The sequence below is a fragment of the Myxocyprinus asiaticus genome, chromosome 46 (genome assembly GCF_019703515.2).
Source record: "Myxocyprinus asiaticus isolate MX2 ecotype Aquarium Trade chromosome 46, UBuf_Myxa_2, whole genome shotgun sequence".
NCBI classification, from domain to species: Eukaryota; Metazoa; Chordata; class Actinopteri; order Cypriniformes; family Catostomidae; genus Myxocyprinus; species Myxocyprinus asiaticus.
The window spans coordinates 5,628,616-5,644,900 of NC_059389.1; the positions used below are offsets into that span (position 1 = coordinate 5,628,616).

Below are 16,285 nucleotides of genomic sequence, written 5' to 3' on the forward strand. Positions count from 1 at the left end.
CACACATAATTTCTAAAGGATTGTTTAGTGTAAAACAAGTTTAAGATTAGTGGTCAGGCGGCCAGTTCATTAAGTGATGAGCTGTTTCCTCACAAAAACTTTATTCAGCACACTGAAGCATCTCCTCCATAGACGTCCATTCAATGAAAACGGCATCTAGTCTCCTTGACATTGTACCGCCCATAGAATGTCCATAGGACCGCCGCGTTATGCATTGTGTTGCTAATGTTGTAGGCTCCACCTGGAAGGGGCTCTGGAACCCCAATCCTAACAATCCCACGTAGAATTGCGAATGAGGTTATCGAATAAATGTTTTTTTAAATGAGGGCAATATATAAAACTATTGATTTTAGGTTGTTGATTTTAAGTATAGAACCAATATTTTAACTTTACTGCAAAATATTCCAATATATGTAGTTTGAGGGTGTAGGGAGGCCGATTTGAGTCACGAAATGTGGACTTGCTGCTGCTTTTAGTGGGCTTTGTTGGCCACAGTTCTCCAATTGGTGGATCTGCTGGACCATGGGTAGTGGAGTTCTTTACCAGGAACTCCACTGTTATACACTATTTTTAAACAATGATGTTGAAATAACTCAGACTGATGGCTTCAACAGATGCATATACCATCAATTAACAACCTTAGATTTCACAGGAGGTCTATCTTTTAAAGGTTAAGTTATCATTGAAAATCAATTAGTCTAGGGAAAACATTTGGACTTTTCACTTCGGGAACCGTTAAATTACACACTTTACGTTAACTTGTCAAAAACACCCTAAACTTATAATTTAACCCAGCTTGATTTATAAGATACACCCAAGAATCTTTCTTGTCCCTGTCTTTGTCAGACAGTAGTGAGCAGGAAAACTTGATCTTTTCTTGGATTCAGGAAATTTCTCAGATGTGGGAGATGGTCTTTTTTGCATGTTGCTGTTTTTTCCCCCCATATCTTGTCTGCTTTTATACATCTGCTATATAACCAAATTAACTAACCATTCTTACTGAAGAAATGAGTTTTCACTTTTTGGGAAAGAGTAAAGACCTTTGCCTTATCATGTCCCCCACCTTTTCCCAAATAATTTCTACATCCTTGGTGTAATGTCAGAATGTTACTTTTCCAGCTTCTGGTACAATTCCGGAACGGTACTGATAGTCTGCATTAATCATACAGCACTTGAAAGCATGTGTGCTTTTCAAATTGTTTGTGGATTGTGATTAGATGAAAGTTCAACTTAACTTGCAAGATCCGTTTTGGGACAGATGCCTTAAAAGGCAAAACAGATGGAATGAGAGTGCAGATATGCAAGCTAAAATAACCTATACCCCTCATAATCGGAGTGCAGATATCATGAATGCATAAGGATGGAATCTGCTGTAAAATCCATACAAGGAGAAGCTTAAGAACTGATCTCTAATAAGAGAAAGTTGTCTAGAAGAACTCAAACCACACAAGATCCTCATTTCTTTTTATTCTCCAGTTTCACATTCTGAAAATCAGCATTTCTCTTAATATTATACAGCAATCTCTTGTTAGCAGTCCGTTTAATCTTGCAGTACTGCCCCAGTCTGGAAACTTCAGTAACACAGAGTATCAAGAAAATAAATCAAGAATTGCACTTATTTACTTCAAAACAGGTTATTAGACAATCAGCATCCAATAACAAATAAAACACCAAAATAACACAAGGGAACACTATAAACTGCTCATACATACAGTATATACTTATTTAATTGCACAAAAATGCATAAATATTCATTACACAAATGTACAAAAACACTTGTACATTTTTCTTTTTTGTTCAAATATTCTCCAAGCAGACACAGAGCAGAAGTTTGGTGAGAACAGGATAGAAGTTGGATTGAAGATCTCAATCTAATCCGCTCAGAGTTCACACACCACACAGAAACATAACCAGTGCATAACAGTTTTTAAAATAGAAAACAAAACACAGAAATTGGACAGTCATCAAAATTGCAAAAACAAGACAAATTCTGAAAACATTTAGGGTTAAACGGGACGTCTATTTGTGGCAACACGTACACAACTGAACAGATATGACATTTTGCATTCCAAAACTCATGCGTTAATGCATGCAGAATGACGACCCCACCTCCCCCCAAAACATCCAACTGACAAAGTAGCTAGAAACATTGACATCTGCGTGTGATTGGCTCGTCAAGCGCAAGTTTTGAAATGGAGACAGTACCATGAGGTTTGTCAAGAGTCCTCGGCATCTCACCTCGTTCTCAGAGTGCTTTAGAGAAGATATCCTCCACAAAAATAATCCATGCATCAATTAAATAAACATGATTAAATTAAATATTGAGCCCAGTTCCCCTTACTTCAAAACAGGAGCAGAAAACAAAATGTCCGGTACTGAATAAATGGCATCTGTGGAAAGAATGAATAACGCATAAAACTATAAACATAGTCAAGTGACCATGTGCAGGAGTTGAGAAGCAAGCATACTCACTGAACTTAACAAAACTGGCGTGATTTCCACCCTGGTGGCGAACCATCAGAAGGTGACGGGTACCAGCGCATCTGCAAAAAGAGATTAACATAGGATTAACAACATTAATAAATACCAAAAATGAGACTTCAATAGGTTCTCCAAGACATGAGGAAAGCAAATATTCCATTTAGGGAGGTCGCTGGAAACTAATACACTGATTAGAATCCGTAACACCAAAACACTTTAAAACACCCAAAAAGAACCATATAGGCAACTCAAGAACCCTATAAAAAGCACAAAATGGTTGTAGATAAGATTAGGATTCTTTCTTGAACTTCAGGCAGAAATTAAGTATGCAAGGTGTTCACAGATGCAAGCGCATTGCCAACGTGCATTCCGGTTAAACACGCTTGGCATCCATTCTTGTTACAGTGGCGTAACAAACTTCCGTACTCAAGGGGGCGATAGAGTTACCTTCAGAAGTCTGTGCCATTAAACGATGTGCTATTATTCAGGCAAGTTACTATAATTATACTGATTAACTTGCTCAGCAATATTCTCTTCAAACTGTTGCTTTGCCATAACAGTTTATATTAAAAAAAAAAAAAAAAAAAAAAAAACACCTCACTGTAGAATCAAACAGTTCACATTAATGTCTGCTATAGCACCCCTTGTGGTGACACTGAGAATGCAAAGCATATGAATTGCATTGTTTTATGAACTGTGGTCGGACATTTCGGAATGTAAAAGCACACAAAATTTAGCTTTGCGTTCACATACTTGTATAGCACGTTTCTACCTTAAAATGCTACAAAAAGAACCCTTGAAAAAAGGAACAAAAAAGTCTTCAGGCATTTTAACTGCAATGTACTGCTGCTAGTATGAATGCACTGCCCAAGCAGGAAACTCTTATCAGTGCATCTATAAACATCTTTCAGCAAGATGATATTAACTCCTTTCCCGTCCTGCCTTCTCAAACCACGCCTCACTTGTCAAGGACCAGAGACTGACAATCAGCCTGGCATGTCCGTTTCAGCCTTTAACTCACTTATTCCAAACTTCCGACATTCTTTACAAGAAGTTTGAATGCAACTGACCAACAGCATACAGAGAGCGTAGTCCATTAAATTAACAGTTTTAAATCTCACTCTAGTAGGTTTGTGTTGGTAAAGGTTCATTGTAGGGCAAGCGTTGTTCTTCTGGTCATTTAGCCGCACACTCAAATTGCGTTATCACGCAAACATGCCAGAGGAATTCCATTTTTATTTTCCTTGCAGTAAATGATAGCGCAGAAGTTGATGCAAATCATTAAGGATCATCAAGTACCAGAAAGTTGGGCAACTGTTTTTGCCACTTTTATAGATGGCCGTTTCTTCAACTTCAGACACTTAGTACTGTGAACTTCTAGAAAGTGAAGGCTTGTTAAAACACTTAAACTTTAATTTGTCTACCAAAGATTTGGTTGTCATTAAGCACATATCAAATTCAGTATGGTGTTTAATAGAATTCTGTGGTGAAAATGACCGGTGATGGAAATAAATGAACATCACTTTATATAAAAATGGCAGACTCCTTTGAATTATCATTTTATAGCTAACATTGTGTCCTTAAATACAAATTAAATTTTACACATTACATAATTCACAAATTCCAACACGATTGGAAATGTACTGCTCACAAGTGATATTTACCTTGATTTCTTTATTCAATCATGTCTCATTTCATCAATCATGCTCTTCACTAACTTTTGTCCACTTGGTTAAAAAGTATACTAACTTTCAAAAAACAACTTAATTTGGGCAAAATTGTTTGTTGTATTGGAAAATGTCACAACAGTGGGACAGTCATAAATTTCAGAAACATTTATAGAAATCAGTTCCTCACAAATATTGAAATGGTCAGTCTTCTCTTGGTTAAGATTAGCATAGCTTTAAACATGTAATTTGTTTAAATGGAATTTTATTGTTTAATATCGAGAAGTATGCTGGAAAACATGCGCTAACTGGCAGGCCAATGCTTACAAAACTACACATACGAGTGAAAAAAGGTCAGTCACTAAAAGTTCTAGAAGGTTCTTCATTCTCATTAACGTACAAAAAAAAAAACCTCTTCAACTATATGGTTAAACAAATTTACATTATGAATGTGAAATTTTAACTTGCATACTTCACAATATAATAAATTAACGAGTTTGACTCTGAAGATCCTGAGGGCGACATTGCGTAAATGACTGTGCTAGCGTGTGGATACTCCCTCTCTCTCTCCCTCCCTCTCTCCCTCCCTCCCTCCCTCTCTCTCTCCCTCTCTCTCTCTCTCCTCTCCCTCTCTCTCCCTCTCCCTCTCCCTCTCCCCCCCCAGAGAGAACAAAACCTTTTACAACCTCTTGGAGATCCTGACAAAGCACACTTGCATCTTCAGTCAACCGCAGCCCAAATAAGATCCTTAAACAAGATGTTCTTGGGCTTTTTCTTAAGATCATAATCTCGCTTTAAGTCAGAATTTTTATTTGCAACCACAAGCCCATCTCTAGTTCTGAAGATCACATGTGCATGTATGCTGTATAACTCATGAGACTTTGCAGGCAAAATCCATGACCTTTCACTCTCACTGGGTTGCCATGACAACTAACTTTACAGTCTAGTTGTCTGGTCGATAAACTTGCTGTCAGGACGGAGGCCATGTTCGAAATCTTAAACATACTACCCTTAGCATTTCATTACTTAATAGCTTGTACAGTACGCTGCACAGTACGCATTTTCTGAATGTATTGAATACCAGGGTGATCTACAGTGTTCAATAAAGTTAGTATTCCTTCCCAAACACCGTTAATGTCTAAGCTGCTCGTATTTCCTTGAATGTGAAAACATTTAATGCCAAATAACACCTCTTACTGTATGCTCTCCAAACTAGTGTACAGATTTAAAAGTTTCACCAGTACAAATGTGAAAACTACAAGAGTATTTCAAGGCAAGCTGTTTGTGGGGGAGGATTTTAACGTGCTGCATTTAATAGATCGTAAAAGCATTCACACGTTTTTTTTTTTTGGCTAAAGTTTAACTGGCCCTCTCTGGGCACAGATTCACTCAACAGCTAAGTCATAATCTAACCTGTGATGCAATTAAAAACAGCTTTTTGCTGATGTGATTGCTTGGCAACGCTCTCAGGCCGAGGAATGCCATTCAGGGGGATTCTAGATAAATCACGCCCAGACATATTCAGAGCGAACTTCAAACATCTCTTTTGGCTTTATGACCCATTTCCACCTGGTATTAACACGCATCTCATAGGATCCGTTCACGTGGTCAGGCAAGACGTCGCTGTTTAAACCTGGTTGCTTTCAGTCTCCCGTGACAACTAGTGATTGAATTTGTAGGGGAGGGTCTCTGTTTGACAATCAATAAATCGACAATCACTGTTGCACTTTAATATCATGCAGTAACACACTGACAAAGTCCGAAAAGACAGTGCGAAAAAAAAAAAAACCCAAACAGGCATGCCGTTTCTCCCAGATGTGTTTGAAATTTAATCCAAGAACCGCACCATGTCAAGCAGAATTATCCATTATTTTAGTGGATTACCTGTATTAAAAGAGCTTCAGGTGTTAGTGCTCGTCATCTGTATTGATAAACACACTAACGAAGATCTGTGAAACACTTGTGATGGTGTATGTGCCCGCTTATTTTATGATTGGACTCAGTCTTTTTAAAAAATAAAAAATAACTCATAACAGCAAATTTGAAAAAGTTGTTTTAGTGCAGCAGCTGACTGACAGGTGAGGGGTGGGGCTTCACTGCTGCCAGAACACATACAGGACAGATTAGAGTTTACGTTTCAAATGTGCTGTGGATACGTGTTTGACCACATTTGTATGTGGTTTGTGTTCCGAGCACAAAATGTTTTAGACCTGCATTTAGGGCTGCCACATATGATCGGATCACCCGAAACGCATCTTAATACCAGGTTTAAATGGGGCCTACGGGACAGGTTAGGAGACCAATATGCACTCCACTGAAAATGAAAGGGAGGCCAAATATGATCCATATACTATCCACCCTATATAGTATGAAACATGATTAAATACACCCCAAAACATGCATTGGGAGAAAAAAAAAAAAGCCATTAATTTGCAATTAACTTTCAAACATGCACATTTTTATGCATTTGAGCCAATATTGCCCACAATCCACTATACAAGTGGATTGGTTTGTGAAGGTTTTTTTTTTGCAATGCATGTTGAATAGTATTGCGCACACTTGCTTCATTTACAAATATTTAAAATCGTTGCCATTTTATACTGGGATTGAGCTAAGGCCGGCCCTTCACAATGATGGCAATTTTCAGCAAAAGCAACCTGAAATAATAATTCAGGAGTTAGTGGTTGATGCAACATGAGCAACAGAAACCATTGACAATGCGATAAGGTTTCAGTTGAGTTTATGCAAATGAACCACCAACTGTACAGTGCACTAAAATAAAGAGCTCACCCAAAAATTACAAAAGCTAGAAAAGGGACCCAAAAAGTATCAAAGCAATCCATGCAGCTTGTGTGTAATGCCTCCAAGTCTTCTGAAGGTATATGATAAGGTTTTGGTGAGAATCAGCCGCAAATGTGTAATTTCAGCAAAAATCTAAATGCCCGTTGAGCGTCATGAGGAGCTCATTCACAGTGGCATGCATTCACACTAACAAGTTTCCTAATGAATATGCATCTATCAAAAGCACTCATGAATGTGGACAAAGACTTTTGCTGAAACATGCAAACTTACATTGAGATGTGAGAAACAACCCCAAATGCATGCTTTCAGAAGACTTGATATTTGATGTACGAGTTGCATGAACTACTTCTGATACTTTTGAGTCTTAAGGGCATAAGGTTGAGTAAAATATGACCAAATGTAGATTTTGGGAAAATTGAACCTTTCCTTTAACTTTCTGCTGTGCAGCAAACACTTGCACGCTTCACAGGCAGAACTTGGTATTTAAACCAACTGATTAAAAGGAGAGGAGACAGTGATGGTCAAAGATGGCACACACACTGGCTGGTCCCTCACCTGGGCGTGCAGGGCAGCAGCCGCAGCAGCAGCAGCAGGATAGGTGAAGGCGGTGTGAGGCAGGCCTGGGGTCAGTTCAGTTGTGTACAGAGGATACGGAGCCCACGCCTCAGGGGATGCTGGGATCAGTGCTGCCCCTGTCAGGTCATCTATAGAAACACCTGTACATTACATACAGAACCACATGCTGAATTACTATGAACGATACTACAGAAGGTTTGTGGTTTACTCACATGGGTCTCGAGCGATGAAGTGCGCACCTAGAGCTGGGTGCAGATTGGAAGGGTTCGGTGTACCCATCAGTTTGTTCTTCGCCATCTTTGTGTTGGCTTTAGCAAACTCCAGACGCAGCGTCTGAGGACTCTCTGGATCGAAGCGGATTCCCTGAGAACAAACAAGATCAGAGGCCATGACACCTATCCAGTATGTAAATTATAAAATGACTTTCAGAAAGTTGACTTTAAGAAGGTATTTCAATTGGTAATTTACAGGACACAAATCTATTCATCTCACACAATGCAAATCATTTGGCGCCACTAGCACAATTAGCCAAACATCAATTACCCAAGACTCTTTTCAACAAAACACTAAAGTTTGTCATATTTTGTATGTTAATCAAGTGATAAACCTTTAAAGGGAAAAAGGCTTAGTCAATGTACCACCTGACAGCGATATATACAAAAAAAAAAAAAATAGTTTAGGATATTAGGCTAAAAAGTTCACAAGAATGTTCCTAAGTGCAATATTATGAAAACTATTGAATTTTAACACTTTAAAATAATTTCTTCAACTTGGTTCACCCAAAAATGAAAATTCTCATGATTTACTTACCTTTAAGCCACCCCAGATATGTATGACTTTCCTCCTTCAGCAGAACTGAAGTTTAGATTTTAACACATTTCAGCTCTTTTTGTCCATACAATGCAAGTAAACGGGTGCCTTTTTCCAAAAAGGCATATTTAGGCAGCATAAAAGTAATCCAAACGACTCCAGTCGATCAATTAAAAAAGTCTTCTGAAGCAAACCGATAATTAGAAAGTTTTTAAATAGTTACTTCCGGTCAGCACTTTAATGCTGTTCCACTGTTGTATACAAAAGCACATACTTCCGATTTCTCACGTGAATGTGCCATTACGCTTGCATCACTGATGCATAGCCTGCTGGCAGGAAGCAATTATTTTAGTTTTAATTTTTATTTTTTTACACAAACCTATCGATTTGCTTCAGAAGACATTGATCGACTGGAGTCATGTGGATTACTTTTATGCTGCCTAAATATTCCTTTTAGACCATCAAATAGACAGCAATCTAAAAAGGCACCCGTTTACTTGCATTGTATCGACAAAAGAGCTGAAATGTGGTTAATTAGTAACTCATTTTTGGGAGAACCAACCCTTTATGAAAGTTGAAAAATGAAATTCTCCCATCATTTACTTACCCTCATGTCATCCCAGATGTGTATCAGTTGTTCTTCTGCAGAACAAAGTCTTTAAGAATATTTTAGCTTTGTAGGTCCAAACACCACAAGTGAATCATGGCCAGAACTTGAGCTTAATTTTTTATTTTTTTTTTTTTTTTTAAAAAAGGCAGCATAAAAGTAATCCATATGACTCCAGTGGTTAAATATATATCTTAAGCGATATGATAGCTGTGGGTGAGAAACAGATCTATATTCAAGTCCTTTTATATAAACCTTTCTGAAAGTGAATAGGAGATTTATAGTAAAAAATAAAATAAAAAAGGACTTATATTGATCTGTTTCTAACCAAAAGCGATTGCATTGCTTAAGACATTAAACCGCTGGAGTTGTATGGATTTTTATGCTGCATTTGTAATTTTTGGAGCTTGAAAGTTCTGGCCACCATTCACTTGCATTGTATGGACCTACAGATCTGAAATATTCTTCTAAAAAATTGTTCAGAAGAGACATCTGGGATGGCATGAGTGAGTAAATGAGAATTTCATTTTGGGTGAACTACAACTTTAAAAAGGTTTCACGAATCCACCCACAGGTGAACAAATGCTATTCACTAACATCTATCTGGCAACAGGTGAAAGTACATGCTCTGACTAACTTGAAAATTACTTATTACCGAAAAGTTAAAGCACCCCAATCTAAATTTAGTGTAAATAATCCCAAGATCATCAATTAAGCAGAAATAAGTCAGACTGGCCCATATAACACACACACACACACACACACACACCAGGGCCCGTCTGCCCACGCTCCAAATCCAGAAACGCATGACATCATGGAAGTTTTCTTAGGGACCCACACAAGTGATTTTCCTCCCCCTGCCAACTGTAGAGAAGAGAGCTGCTTCGGAGTAAAGACTTTTAAGAGAAGTTGAGGACACCAGCACAGACGGTCTAAAAAAAATGAATGTTGCCATCACTTCAGCTTACTGGTGGACCAACGGTTACTTACATTCAACGCATTCTTGGCTGCTTCAGCCCCAGACCGACTGTCAAATGTAACAAACCCCACGGGCTAGAGGATGGAAAGAAACATATCAGACACTGGATGTACATTTTCCAATCAAGAGAACGGAACACTATGTGTGAACCTCTCAAATCCCGTCAGGTCCAGGTCATATTTTACACCAAAATACAGAAAGAAACATTTTAGAATAATGAAAATAAAGCCAGTTTGTAGTACCCTTACGATTTTCGGCAATGTGACATTCAGGACAATTAAGCCCCTCCCCCAAATAATTCCAATTACCGTAACAAAAAAAAAAATCCCTTGTCATTACTGCAAAGAAAAGGGATTCAGTTGCAAAGGCATGAAGATTAAAGTAGCATTTTCAGTACAGCTTTGTGCAATTCAAATTATTGCATGTGATCGTTTAAAAAAAAAGAAATCCTGGGAATTACAAAAGCAAAACACTTACGAACTGGTCTTGAAAGCAATACAAAAACCACACACACGCCACTTTATTAGGTACACCTGTACATCTTATTCATACGATTCCTAATCAGCCAATCATGTGGCAGCTGTGTAATGTATAAAATCAGGCAGATGTGTCAGGAGCTTCAGTTAATGTTCACATCAACCATCAGAATGGGGAAAAAAATGTGATCTCAGTGATTTTGACCATTGCATGATTGTTGGTGCCAGACGGGCTGGTTTGAGTATTTCTGTAACCGCTGATCTCCTGGTCAGTCTCTAGAGTGTATAGAGAATGGTGCGAAAAACAAAAAACATCCAGCGGTTCTGTGGACAGAAGAGCCTTGTTAATTAGAGGTCAATGGAGAATGGCCAGACTGGTTCGAGCTGACAAAGTCTACAGTAACTCAGATAACCACTCTGTACAATTGTGGTGAGAAGAATATAATCTCAGAATGCACAACTCGCAAGGTGGATGGGCTACAACAGCAGACCACATTGGGTTCCACTTCTATCAGCCAAGAACAGAAAGCAGAGGCTGCAGTGGGCATACCATCTGTGTACCTCAGAAATCCAGATTTGTCAGACCAGGTGATGTTTGTTCAATCGTCTATGTTCCAGTTTTGGCGAGCCTGTGCCCACTGCAGCCTCAGTTTCCTGTTCTAAGCAGTAGTGGTACCCGGAGGGGTCTTCTGCTGCTGTAGCCCATCCATCTCAACGTTCGATGTGTTGTGCATTCACAAATGCTTTTCTGCATAGCACTGTTGTAACGCATGTTTATTTGGGTTACTGTTACCTTCTTGTCAGCTTGGACCAGTCTGGCCATTCTCCTCTGACCTCTGTCATTAACAAGCCATTTTCTCCCACAGAACTGCCGCTCACTGGTTGTTTTCCGCACCATTCCCTTTACACACTAGAGACTGTTGTGTGTGAAAACCAGGAGATCAGCAGTTACAGAAATACTCAAACCATCCCATCTGGCACCAACAATCATACCATGGTTGAAATCACCAAGATCACATTTTTCCCCCCATTCTGATGGGGGATGTGAACATTAACTGAAGCTCCTGACCCATATCTGCATGATTTTATACATGGCACTGCTGCCACACGATTGGCTGATTAGATAAATTGCACGAATGGGTGTACAGGTGTTCCTGATAAAGTGGCTGGTGAATGCGATACAGTAAATTCACACCTCAATTTGTATATCTATGTATCTAATGTATTTTATTATAAATAATCTTCATGACTTTTTACAGATATTTTCTATCCATCTATCACAAAAATGTGTACTATACATGTTTGAGATTCATCCATCTTTGTTTTTAACATCGTACTAACTTCTACAGCTAGGCTATTTTTCATGGGGAAATCCAGGTTATTATGGAACCAGGTACATCAGCTAAAAACCTATACAAGATGTTTGAGGTCCATATATATATATATTTTTTTTTCTCCTTATTCCCATCTATATATTGCCTCCAAATAGGCAGGAAGATATAAATAAAAAAAAGCGTTGCACACTGCAAGTTAAAAGCTGCCCAAGTTGTGAATTTTACCTGTTTTGAGGTCAGCTTTATAAGAGATCCTTCATATCCCTGTTGGATAAACAAGAGAATTCTTAAAATTAAGAGCAAAAAAAAAAAACAAAAAAACCATTCAGTTGTAGCTCTGAAGTTGATGACGTCTTACCTTGAAGGGTCTGAACAACAGGTAAAGCTCACGTGGCTTGATGTCGACAGGCAGGCCACTGACAAAGAGTGTTCGTACCTACAACAGGGAAATACCTAAATGACATCAGCACACAAAAATGACTGAAAGATGTCAATAATCTAGTGGCCTCTGACCTATGAGTGCTGTATATGGTACACCTGAAAAGAAACGAAATTAAAACTACCTTTAATTGTCACTCTCCATTTTCTGCAGAATTTGCTATTTGAATGCTTTCAGATAAAAATCATGAGATTGTGTTAGTTTGGTGAGCAGAAGTGTGTGCGTGGTGATCAGGTGTGTGGGTATGTGTGTGACCATTAAAAAGGATGCAGAAACTTCTGCAAGGCATGAACAGCAGTTCTGCGGCAATGTGAGTAGAGGGTAGAACATCCAATTAAACTTGACAAAATTAACAGGATGATCAAATGATATTAGTGAACACCGAGAAGAAAAAAAAATAATTGAAGTATAAACACAGGAAGACAACTGGTACGGTTTTCAGGGGTGACCTTGACTTTGGAATTCCAAGAAAACATTTGAACCCACATATAAAAGTCCAGTGTCATGGATTATAGTTACTCAAGTCAGAATTTAAAAACCGATGTAGCAACTCCATACAGATCTAGAAGAGAGGAAGGACACAGTGTGCTATGACCTTTTACGGAAAAAGACAGCGAGAGAGACAGGGAGAACCATGGTTCAGCATGACCCATCACATTCTCTAAACGCTTTAGAGGTGAACAGCCATAATGTGAAAGACACTGACTTTGGGGTGAATCTAATAAAAGCATGTTCAGGTCACATTTCACAGCAAAATCAAAAGAAAAGAAAATGAAGCCCACTTTTAGGACCATAAGGATTTTTGGCAAAGCATTATTTTAATGCCAATAATCCCCCCTAACTCCCTAATCACTGTAAAGCATCAATGTTTTACTCTTATTCTCAAGTCTAATAGTCATTGCTATAATACAGCAACCTTTTTTTCTGTATTAGAGTAAAAATGACTAGGACAATTATTCAAATAATCAGTGGAACCATTTTATTCACATTACAGTAATAAGAACTGAGAATACACGGTATAAAATACCTTAAATTACCGTAATACATTTTTTTTATTATTTAAAAAGCAAAATATTTCATTACTTTTACTTTGTGGTGAAATGACCCCCATGGTAATAAAATGTATCTTGGACATGGCACCATTTCAATATTGCTTTTTTGCAGATACTACATTAAAGCACCATGGTATTCAAAAATACTTCAGTAAATACCATGGTACATGAATATGGTATTTATTCTCATTACCGTAACACATCCAAACATTGTTTCTATTCCCATGGTTTTATTAAAATGATGATTCTTATTAAAAGTCATTTTTGTATCGTACAGTAAGAAAGATGCAGTTGTACCATTTATTAAGTCAAAATCAGCTAAAAGACAGTAGCAAGGGAGCACTACCGTGATGTTTAAACGGCCCATTTTATTTAGTCCTTTTTCACGTTGCGGTAATTACTATATCATATTAACACTTTTTTTTTTTTTTTTGCTTTGTAGCAATGAGAAATGGAATGTAAAACGTGCGTAGCCTTCATAAAAATAATGTCAATGGAAAAAAAAATAAAATGACCTTTATTTCTAAAGGCTTTTTTTTTAATACATGTCTTTTCTTTTGATTTTGGGACTAAAATGCAGTAGGACCAGGACATTGAGTTTTTGGGAGCATCACCTGTATACAACAAAATAACAGTATTATTATGTATGTAACTTTGTACTGCCAATTTGAAAAAATAAATACAAAGTGCCTTTAAAATTGTTTTTTTTTTTTTTAAATGCCAGGACCTCACTGATTTTCTGATTAATTTCCACCAATACAGCAGCAACTGGAAACCCATCGCTTCCTGACCGTCTGCGAGTGGGAATGGCTGAAGGGAAGAGCGGCCCGGTTATCAAGAGCTCAGACTGATGTCCATTTAAATCCCCTTCAACAAACTTTGATCATCTTCAATATGTTCCTGAAATATGAAACAATCACAGCTGCCAACAGCTGAAAGGGTAATAAGCAACAGGAATTTAATCAAAAATAAGAATAAAAATGGACAATGTGCCATTTTAATATCAATTAAACAAATGTTTGTGTAGGAACTCATTTTCCAGGGGTCAGCAAAATGGGATGTAGGTTTCTCAGGACTGAAACAAAGGGCACATGAGCAGTCAGTTTGAGGGGAGGAAACCCCTGTCCTGATTACTGCAGGTTCAGACTTTAACACAATGAACAATCTGAACACGCCACACCAAACGCACTGACCCAATGCTGAACACCAACAATGACAGGACACAGCACCCCTCCCAAACCCTGCAAGAGCCCCTTCCAACTAAAGCAACAGGACCATGTATGCCAATATAAATCACTACCTTCTTTAAAACAAAGAAAGGCTTAGAACACAGGGTTTGTGTTCTGCCAAGGAACATATGGAAACTGTATTGTGACGTATATCAGTTATATAGGGAGCTAAAGGATATGGCTCTATACTAGGAGGTCAGAGGTGACATCTAGACTGGACTCAAACACAGTGGAGATCAATTAGTTTAGAATGTCACGGATAGTAAGATATAGGCCTATATAGAAAGACTTGGGTTTATTTTACTTAATTCCCTGCAATCAGAGGAATATCTATTCATTTTAAACTAATGCAGAGGCCAAATATAAGCTGCTCCAAACTAGATTACAGAATGAATCAAGTACACAAAATTAAACCTTTTATAAATTGCAATTACAGTATACACAAGATTTTAATTTCATAAAATTCCATCAAATTGAATATTTAAAAAAGAAAAAAGAACCCACACGCTTTAACTTTTTTTTTTTTTTTTACATTACATTTCATTGATTGAATTTTGCTGTAAAATTGAAATGCGTAAATCTTACAAATAGGCTAAAATTAATATTTTTTAATTTTTTTTGGAGTTTAAAAAAAAAAAAAAAGCATTCATCCAATTTAAAAACCAGAAATATAAATAAAAATTGTCCGTGTTTAGTCGCGGTCTTTAATGAAACGTAAAGGGAGAAGGCAGAAGAATTATTATTTTTTTATTTTTTTAAACAGAGAATGTTCTTGTTAAATCTGCCATTAAACTATACTCACATAACGAGAGCGCGCGCGTCATCAGGTGAGTCGCATTTCAGTGCCAACTTGAAGATTAATAATCAACAGACTCCACATTCCTCTCCAAACTCAACCATATACCATTTTTTTCCACAGCAAACTCTAAGCTATTCCTCCACAACACAGCAAACATGCATTTAAATCACTAGAAGAAAAAAAAAAAACTAAACTAAAATACTTACACGCGCGCAAAGCGAGTCTTTAAAAGTCACGCGCAGAGAGTCTTAACTTGACTGAAAGAAGTTTAGTTTTACTAAAGTTTATTTCTCTTACCTCCTCCTCTAATGAAACACTGGCGTTCGGCTCTGAATCTGACTTCAGACTCATTGTGTAACTTTAACGCTTCTTTTTGTCTTTGTGCCAGAAGAAAAAAACAAAACAAAAAAAAAAAAAAAAGTTGTCCCTGTCGGTGATTTTTTTTTCCCCCTGGTGTGCGTTAAAGTTGCAGAAGAAAACCTCGGTGTCGTTTGTGCCCAGGTGAAGCCGTGAGATAAAGCCAGAATCCGAAAGTAAAGGTGAGAGGTGCTCTGTGAGGGTGAGAGAAGGGAAAGGAGGTGATTTTTGGATTTGATTCCCCCTTCGCTCACATCAAGCTCGTTTGAGTTGAAGAGGAAAGAAAGGAGAAAAGAGGAACCCTGGGTAGATTTAAAGCTGAAGTTGTGCGCCTCTGCTCTTCTGTCCTATTAGCGGATCAATCATGTTCAATGCGCGCTCACGAGCTTCAGATGGGACTCAGCTGCGCGAGGCCCGGCCCACTTTACCATCAACAACATATTCAAGTCTGCCTTCATATACAACCCCTCCTTTACATCCATACCTATCCATATGCCATATCTAACCCTGCATTCAGATTTATATCTAACCTTAAAGTAATAAGATCTAATCCTGCCTTTATATATATAAAACCCTCACTCTTCTGTCTACTTTCTCTATTCCATAATTGCACATTTTACTTACGTATTTTACTCCAGGGGTCATTGGAATGTGTGTGTGTGTGTGAGTGACCATGC

At 37.9% G+C, this 16,285-nt stretch overlaps 1 protein-coding gene across 1 annotated transcript; it reads right to left on the reverse strand.

The window, feature by feature from the left end:
* Positions 1-1,452: 1,452 nt before the first annotated feature.
* LOC127435614 (RNA-binding protein, mRNA-processing factor 2a-like) lies at positions 1,453-15,984 on the reverse strand. The gene is made up of 8 exons (XM_051689209.1): positions 15,549-15,984; positions 12,091-12,168; positions 11,958-11,996; positions 9,934-9,996; positions 7,739-7,889; positions 7,506-7,654; positions 2,473-2,543; positions 1,453-2,390 (listed from the first exon to the last, which is right to left on the reverse strand). Exons 1-7 carry the CDS (start codon positions 15,600-15,602, stop codon positions 2,478-2,480), a joined length of 600 nt encoding a protein of 199 aa, XP_051545169.1. The 5' UTR covers positions 15,603-15,984; the 3' UTR covers positions 1,453-2,390; positions 2,473-2,477.
* Positions 15,985-16,285: the final 301 nt, after the last annotated feature.